The 8816-nt window shown below is 34.5% G+C and overlaps 1 protein-coding gene across 1 annotated transcript; it reads right to left on the reverse strand.

Moving 5' to 3' along the window:
- Nucleotides 1–1279: 1279 nt before the first annotated feature.
- Nucleotides 1280–5514, reverse strand: LOC139109582 (facilitated trehalose transporter Tret1-like). Its single transcript, XM_070668746.1, has 3 exons — nt 4774–5514; nt 2686–3562; nt 1280–2583 (listed from the first exon to the last, which is right to left on the reverse strand). Exons 1-3 carry the CDS (start codon nt 4934–4936, stop codon nt 2112–2114), a joined length of 1512 nt encoding a protein of 503 aa, XP_070524847.1. The 5' UTR covers nt 4937–5514; the 3' UTR covers nt 1280–2111.
- Nucleotides 5515–8816: the final 3302 nt, after the last annotated feature.

Below are 8816 nucleotides of genomic sequence, written 5' to 3' on the forward strand. Positions count from 1 at the left end.
GATTCCGTATTCTTTTCACCCAACAAGTGGAAACTATTAATCTTACGTGAAGCGCGAAATAATTAATATCGTTTTGTTTTATTGGTTATTGCAAAAAAAAAAAAAAAAAAACGTATTTGTGCTTGTAATGGATAACAAGTGTATTTGATAGGATAATAGATTTTTTTTTGGTTGAGAAACAGAATTCTCTTCAAAGATTTATCTAGACGTCATCTCTCTTTTTCTCCGCGGCTTTTGAAATTTGAATATTAAATGTACCTCGATAACGAAGCTCCCAAGTCTTGATTCTGTTAAAATAAAATCTGGGATTCAAAGAGTTTGAAGTCAGAATTCTATTAAAATGAAACCAGAGATTTATTTAAATACGATTTTAATATGCAACGATTATCAAGATGTCCAATAACAAAAATTAAGAAGATTTAAGAGGAATATTGATAAAATTCTGTCGAGAAAATTTTTTATTAACTATTTTCTTTAAAAATTTATTTAAATGTTTTACTTATTGAGAATGTACTTTAAGATGAGAAGCCCGTAGGTAGTAAATTCTGCACGTGCTATTTTTTAAAGCGCCGCATAGATTAAAAAAAAAGATTAGAATTTCTTTTTTACAATCATCGTAACAGGGAAGGGATGCAAATATAGGAATGAGGATTTGTATCAAGTAAGGCGATGTAATCGTATTGAAGCCGGTGTCAAGTACAAAGCACATGCTATTGCGAAAAATATGTCACAAACGGAACTTCGCTATTGTAAGCACGTCCGAAGAATACATGTGGTGAATAGGGCTCTTTCAGCCTCATCATACCGACTTGATCCCTAACTCGAATCAAACTCCCCATTGTAATCTCCCCATTGTGAAACTTAGCGTAATATCTGCACCCTCTCTCTGTCTGTGCTCGATGACCGAATTGCCTTATCACTTGAAAATCACGCGATACTACGTGATATGTTCCCCAGCCGCAACAAGTAGTGATTTACATTGCAGAAGACAAGTTGATTTAATAAAAATCAATAAGAATTTATACGGCGGCATTATCATCCTCGATATATATTTTTTTTAGTTATCAGAGAAATGCAGGTTTATTGTATATTAATAAATAAAAAAAAAAAGAGAGGCAAGCAGATACGAATATTTAACGCTTTTAAAATAAACTAGAGAGATAAGTTTATATAAAAACTCAGTAAGATTAAAATTTGCATATAGAGTAGCATAAATGTCTAATGAAATCAAGCAATATCGTACTGCAGTCCTTTCCCTTTAGATTTCAAGAGACTCAGGTTTACTCGTGTTACCGTTTATTGATAAGAAAGATAAGTACAGCTGAGTTAAGTACAGAAAGAAGTTTGTCACATTATCATTTGTTGCATTATTATTTAGTAATATCGAATTGAAAATGGGAAATAACTTAACATTTTTCTACGTAGCATTTGCGATCGGAAAGAAAAAAAATTACATTTCTTTTTTTACTTATTTTATGGTATGTCTATATTTTTCGTAATAAACGTGTAGCTCGTGACATCCAGTGGATGGAATTCACTTTAACACGAACATTGGTATGTCGATAACATTTTGCTCGTCGCAAAATTTTAATTCAATGAAGGGATATGACATTATTATAAAATTGACATATGAACTATAAAACGTTAAAAAATAATATAATTATTTAACATAAATAAACGTAGTCTTTGAATTGCTTTTAAATTAAATAATTGAAAAAGTTTCTACAAAAAATAATTTTTTTTTATTTAATTATTACAATTGTCGATATCTTAAATACACGTATAAAATTATTCAGTACAGATATATTAGTAAATATGTAAAATTCTGATAGGTCATTTATCATATAATTACACACATGCAGATAAAAAATTCTGCAAACTGAATCAATAATTATTTATGAATGACGATTACGATAAATGTTTGATGAATGAATTCTTGCGGAAAATGTAAGACACGTTTCTCTTCTCTCTCCCTCTCTCTCTCTCTCTTTCTTTCTTTCTTTTCCTCGCTCTCTTTCTTATCAGTCACCCTGACTTAAGCGTTTCTTCACCCATTTTTCAATCTCGAGACTGTAAAAGTGCAATATGATAAACGCAGCGTATTGATAGTGTCAAACCGGTTCAACTTGGTAATCCATTTTCGACCTCTGCCGTCGTTTGAGTTTGTTCTGTATCTCCTGCAACGTCTTGCCTTTCGTTTCTGGCACAATGAAGTAGGCGAAGATCGCGGACGCGGCGGTGAAGCACGAGAATGTCCAAAAGGTCGCGGCCTGGCCCATCCTGTCTTCCATGGTCGGAAACAGCTTGGTGACGGCGAACACCAGGCTCCAGTGCACCACAATGGACATACTGCTGGCAACTCCCTTGGTTTCCGGCGGAAATATCTCGCTGATTACTGTGAACGGCACGGACCCGTAACCGATTGAGAAGACAATGTTGAAGAGAGCGAGACTGGTCAGTGGCAGCCAGCCGAAAGTGCTCACGTCACTTCCTCCATCCTTGAGCTTGAAATAGTAACCCAGGACGCTCAGACAAACGGTCATCAATGTGCCAGATATTATTAGAAGCGGTTTTCGGCCAAATCTAAAAAAAAAAAAAAAGAAAAAAATTAATACAAGTACGGCTACATTAATTTCAAGATTTAAAAAAAAAATTTACGTTCACGAAAGATATATCGTGATTTACCTGTCAATAACAGAAGCGACGAATATCGTCATGACAACTTCGGTGAGCCCGATAACGATAGTTGCGAGAAAGGGATCGATCGTGCTGTTCGCCGCCTGGAAGATATTAACCGTGTAGAAGAGAACCGCGTCTACGCCGCACAATTGTTGGAAGAACATGAGCCCCACGCAGGTGACAGCGGCTCTACGTCCAGCTCTGGTTCCAATAAGATCCTTGAAACCGCCCGACGCGTTCGCCATCCTGTCGATATCGTCCTGGAAAACGGCTATCTCTCCCGCGATGTCGTAGCGCGCGCCACGCAGAGTTACAAGCACTTTGGCGGCCTGATCCTTACGATCTTTCTGCACCAGCCACATCGGCGATTCCGGCATAAAAAATACACTTAGAACGAAGGGCACTAGAATGGCACAGCAGGCGATATTAAAGACCACGTAGGAGCAGTACGCGCCCGCCACGTATGAGAACATGATCCCCGAAGAGAACAGCAGAGGAAAGAAGGCGCCCAGGGCGCCTCGAATCGATGCCTGGGCGATCTCGCCGGCGTAGACCGGCACGAGGACGCAGACCGCCCCGGCGCCGATTCCGCCGACGAACCTTGCGGCGTATATACTTGTGATACTCCTGGTCGTGAGCAAAGTCAGCCAGCACGTGGCAAACGGCACAGCCGTCAACACGATGGCCAATTTTCGACCGATTCGATCGGCTATCTTGCCAGCCGGCACGGCGCCCACAATGGCACCCACCGCCAACAGGGATGTTATCCACGATATCTGATCCTCGCACAGTTCCGGAAGAAAGGATTCTGCCGACGTGAGAAACGGTAAGATCGGTGACGTCCAACCGAGCGTTATGCCCGCCTGCATACCTCCCAACGCAGCTGCAAACAAACAGCATATTTTTTAATTGCCAGATAAAAATAGTCTAAAAATGATCTTTCGCTTTATCGAATCGATAATCCATCTTCTACGCGTTAAAGTAAAACGTGTCGTCAAATATTTTTATTAGTTAAAACAATTTTTTTTTTCCTGCGGAGACAGAAAAATTAGTGAGAATTTTGTGACAATGAAGACTTTATTCATTTATCTAGAACGAAACAAATCCTACAAGAATCGTACAGATAACCATTTAAAAATACACACAAAACGTTTGTCACGACAAGCGCAGCAGACAGATAAGTCGCTGATTCAGTCGTAGGCCGATCTAAAGGAGTAAATCATTTTAGATAATATTGATATCACTTGCCGCGAGACAACCTGTCGGCATTACGCACGTATATTATGCAATCGCGAGAGAAGTAGTACGTTGATGTTGGTCAAGTTCCTTCGGGTATTTATAAGCGAGAGAAAGTTCAATTTATAATCTTTGCGCAATTTCAATTTTACGACGTACGTCAATAAATGCAACGAAACTTTATTACACTTATTATAATTAAGTAATTAATTAAATTTAACTTTTATCATTCTTATCGAACACGGTGATATATATAATCTAGTTCAGAAAATAAATGTGAAAGACAGATCTGTATCTAGATGTGTATAATATTCCGGAAATTTTTTAAACTCGAGGTTTAAATTGCATGCATTGTGAACAAAAAAGCACGAATTTTTCCACACGATTTTCCCCGGTGTTTTTATTTAGAAGGATATCGAGCTGCAGTCGTTGATTTTCGCGCTCATGGTTAATCTCTTTTAATAAAGCTTTAATTTGACGGTTAGAAATGAACTTTATCGCGAGTATAACGAAGTATAATCCATATTACTTATAAAAAGGCGGAGTTACTTTTTCATTCTTCAGCACGGACAGCTTTATCATCATTATGCTTACAACAGAGTTCACGTCCATAGTTCAAGCTGTTTAACTTGGGCTTTACTTGTCACGCTTCATTTCTTTTAATTTAGGAAATAAGGGAGGGTGCTCACAGACTTATGCTAAAACATTTTGTAAACGTGATCTTGATTATAATAGGTAAGAAGTTAAATGGCGAAAAATACGTTCGAGGTACGTGCCGGCACAAAAATACGTGCCAATGGTTCGAAAATCTCCATTAAAAAAAAAAGAAGAAAAACATCTTTTTCTTCTTCTACTCACCACACAAAGTGACTAGAAATTGAAAGCGTTTCCTTCCTTTACTGAAAACGTTTTTATTCGACACTTGTGACACATGTTGCTTTTCTTTATCCGACAATGTAATTAGAAAGGGTTTCGATGTCGCGTCATTGACGCGTACCGTCGAGGTGGTCCCTATTGTCATTTTGAAGCGGGATTAATTTGAAAAGAAGAGAAAAATCTTTGTCGCGAGGAAACCACTGAGTCTGTACTACCGTACGTGCTGGCAACTCGCGAAATTAATCGAAGACAAAAAGAAGCGTTTTGCGCCGCACCGCACTGCATATTCTTTATCTCGTTATAGCGGTGCTCGTTATATCGCGTCGATTTATATCTCGAAAGAACGCTTATCGCTGTATCGTTCTCCTTCCCCGAGAAAAGCGCCCGATACCACCCGCAAGTCGTTCACGAATTAGGGATGCCGCGGAGGCTTTATCTCGCGCGCAAAGATGCTCGTTTAATGCTGGTATTATGGCTTAACGTTGGGAAGGCTTTAGGATACGAAATTTCCAAATAAATCACAGACGTTTTCTTAATTGTAACGTCTCGGGCTTTGTGTCTCTTTGCAAGGCTTCGTGTACACGACACTTCAATGTATTTATCCCAGCAAACATATTTATCTTAAGTAGCAGTTATCTTTTGAATTTTATGGCTTCGTTGTTCAGTTTTAAAGTAATAATAAAAAAGAATATTTTTTTTTTTTTAATTTTACATTTATACACAGCTGGTTTTTGAATTAATAATATAATTAAAAATTGAACTACTTTTTAACGCAAAAGCGAATTGAAAATGTGGACAAATTTTTGTGTGGCAGGTTTTAATTAATAACAGTTTTCGATGTCGATATTATCACGTATTAAAAGAAGGGATATCACACATGAGTGAATAATACGTCACGTAGGTTTGATAAATGGATTTTTAGATATTGTACACTTGTGTTTTAGATGCACGTATAAAATGCTTTGCAGAAATAAACGACCAGTCTTTTATCATAGGCTACACTCAACGTCTGATAAAAGTGTGTAATATTTATACGTAATTTTTACCAGTGATAATAATTAAAATTATGCCGTAATAAATATATCGTTATTCTTTTAAACGTGTTAATTGTTTTAACACGATAACTGTTATCACAAAGCAAGTTCATTGACATACGGATACGACATGAGTATCGTTACCATCATGGGAGCATAAAACATAGCATAGATAATAGTTTTTTTTTTTTTTTTTTTTAAACAAAAGGCTTCGTATGATAACAAGTATGTATTTTCTTTTTTCTAATTTTTTTTATCTATATTTCGATTACGTTACATTTTTGTGAAGATAGCTTATATATTAATAAAATAATTTGTGCTGTCAAAGGCATTTGAGTTAAAGTTAAAAACATATTTCTACTCAATTTTCTTTTGTATCTTGAAAAACGTTTACAGATAGAAGTTTAATTAAAGACATTCTTTACTCGTAAGAGGTCAAAAGAGAAACATGCACGAGAACAAATCTCACTTGTATAGAAAGTCACTGTTCAGGAATTTAAAGAACTCTTTTACTTCTTTTAAACTTTCGTTGCAGTATTCATAGGTTTGCGAAACGTAGCACATTTTTTTATATATTTGACCAGTAGTGTTTTAATTTTTATTTTTATTTTTTTATTCGCGACTGGAATGTATATGCAAAAAGTGTTTGTTGTTTTTCACGTTTGGCGACAGACGAATACATATTACTCATACGAAGTAATAAGCCGAATGCTAAATATAGGATCGTGGAATTAAGACGCAGTTATTAAGAATCATGAGAGACAGTTTGCTTTCGCAAAACAAAGCTTTATTAAAGATGAAAATGTGTATTATCGTGAGAATATTGATCCTCTTAAAGATACATACTCCGTTTTATCTGAACTTGACAATATTTTATATTAACTAACATAATCTAACACTTTTTTACACTTTCATTATATTTTATATTTTATATTACATAAATAATGAAAGAGAGTAGAGCTTTGTTTCTAAGAAGATAATCTATGCCAGATAATAAATGCTCTCGTTTATTAATACAGGAGAATAGTTTATCCAAGAAAATTAACCAAGTAACTTCTTATCTCGTTTATTAGCTTCATAATAAATTTACGTATAAGTCCACATATTACACATTTTTTTATTATTATTTTTTTTTCTTTTTATTATACCCATTTGCAAACTTGAAGGTAAAAGAGCTTAATGTAGAAGAAAATTCATAAGGTAAGCGCAAATGTGTACGTGACGAGAATAAGTCTTGTATGTGTCAATCTATGTAACAACAAATATGTCAATATACGCTTTGATGGGCGTTGTCGACGATGAGATATCGCGTCATTATCTCATTACATTATAGACGGTCCATATTTGTCGCCATTGACGCACAGCCTGATACATTCAAATGATGCAATACTGTACTTACATCTCGTGTGTTAAAAATAGAAATCATTATTCAATTATCCTTTGTGCATCAATCCTGTCTCCACTTGCAACATTTCAGTGAGATTTCTGCGAAATAAATGTTAGTTTAACATCGACTCGAGAAATATTAGAAGGAACATATAGTTTTACAGCTGTGATAAAATAAAAACAGGATGGGTTTTTTCGAGGTTTCAAAATAAAAATCAAGTCAGAAATGTAATTGTAATTTAATTCGAATATTTTTTGTAACACATTTTTGGAGAATTTTATGAAAAAGAAACCTTGCATTTAATGAATGGGATTTATTCTTGTTGCTAACTTGAAAACTTGCTTACAGAAACAGGCTAACGTCACAAATATATGAGATAAAATTGGAGAAAAGAAAAAAAAAAGAAAAAAAAAACAGTTATATACATTTACGCTTATCTTATAAATTTTTCTTTACCAAGTCATTAACTGCTTTTATGTTCAATTCTGTGAAATGGCCATGTGTGGTAAAAAAGAATAATGAAAGTAAAACCTAATTATGATGTTAAATACGTACATTTTTTCAAATCAATTATAAGATAAAAGTAATTAAGGTGCTTTTGTTCTCTCGGCGATTTCGAGCGCGATATAGAATTTAGAATTAAATTATGAAGGTTATTTAAACATATCTGAGGTCTCTTAAAGTTGTTAACGTGCAATGTTTACACATATCCAGTTGTATCCTGTCTAAAACGACCAAAAAGCGGAATTGAGCTTATTAACGTAAGATAGCATAGATTAAATTATTCAACTAGAACGATTGCATAAAGAAGCATTTTGTTGCAACATACGACGACGCAAAACTACAATTTGAAATTCATCTTTATTAAGATAAATGTAATTATTTAAACTGAGTTTTATTACATGATAATATATTCGATACCTCTTTCTTAACAGAAAAATATAAATCATTTATATTTTTTTATAATTTAATAATAGTTTTCTTTGCAATTATAATTAATTTTGATATTTATCTCGTATTAATAAAAAAATTACATAAAAAAAAATTATAATGAAGCCATCGTATAACTTTAAAAAAAAAAGAGAGAAAAAAAAGAATAAAAGGGATTGTGAAATAAGATACAAGATTAAGCATACCTGTATCGTAAAAATATATCGTGAAGTTCTGCAAACATCAATTATGTGACTGATTAATAAGTCTTAGCGTTATCAACGAATGTAGAGTAGGGTACGTATAAAATGATTAAAAATGATACAGTTTAGCCGCCATTCGTGCTCTCGTTAGATTGCAATGCTTAAAAAAAGATATCGGTGTATGGATCTTAATCAAAAGTTTTCACTCCTTAAGCCCCTCGATGATAATGCTGCCGCTTCATTTAATTATTTATCTAACGTTCATTGTCAAAAAATTTGCTGTTGCTAATTTGATTGCGTTATCAGTTCAACTTTATCAATAATTAAACAATACGTTTTCTTGCACTGTGATAATAGAATGGTAAAAATGACTTCGCGGCGTTATGCTTATCTAAAGAAAAGTCATATTTGTGAAAGTTTAACGAAGAGAAAGTTAAAATTAAAATTCAATCGGGCTCGAAGTTGACATTT

The sequence above is a fragment of the Cardiocondyla obscurior genome, linkage group LG18 (genome assembly GCF_019399895.1).
Source record: "Cardiocondyla obscurior isolate alpha-2009 linkage group LG18, Cobs3.1, whole genome shotgun sequence".
Taxonomy (NCBI): Eukaryota; Metazoa; Arthropoda; class Insecta; order Hymenoptera; family Formicidae; genus Cardiocondyla; species Cardiocondyla obscurior.

Bases quoted from the DNA above. Each gene is read 5' to 3' on its own strand.
- LOC139109582 (XM_070668746.1), bottom strand. From the start codon at position 4,936: ATGACAATAGGGACCACCTCGACGGTACGCGTCAATGACGCGACATCG. The intron at 3,563-4,773 runs GTGAGTAGAAGA...GTTTGTTTGCAG, and splicing joins ATTTCTAGTCACTTTGTGTG to CTGCGTTGGGAGGTATGCAG. The intron at 2,584-2,685 runs GTAAATCACGAT...TTTTTTTTTTAG, and splicing joins GTCGCTTCTGTTATTGACAG to ATTTGGCCGAAAACCGCTTC.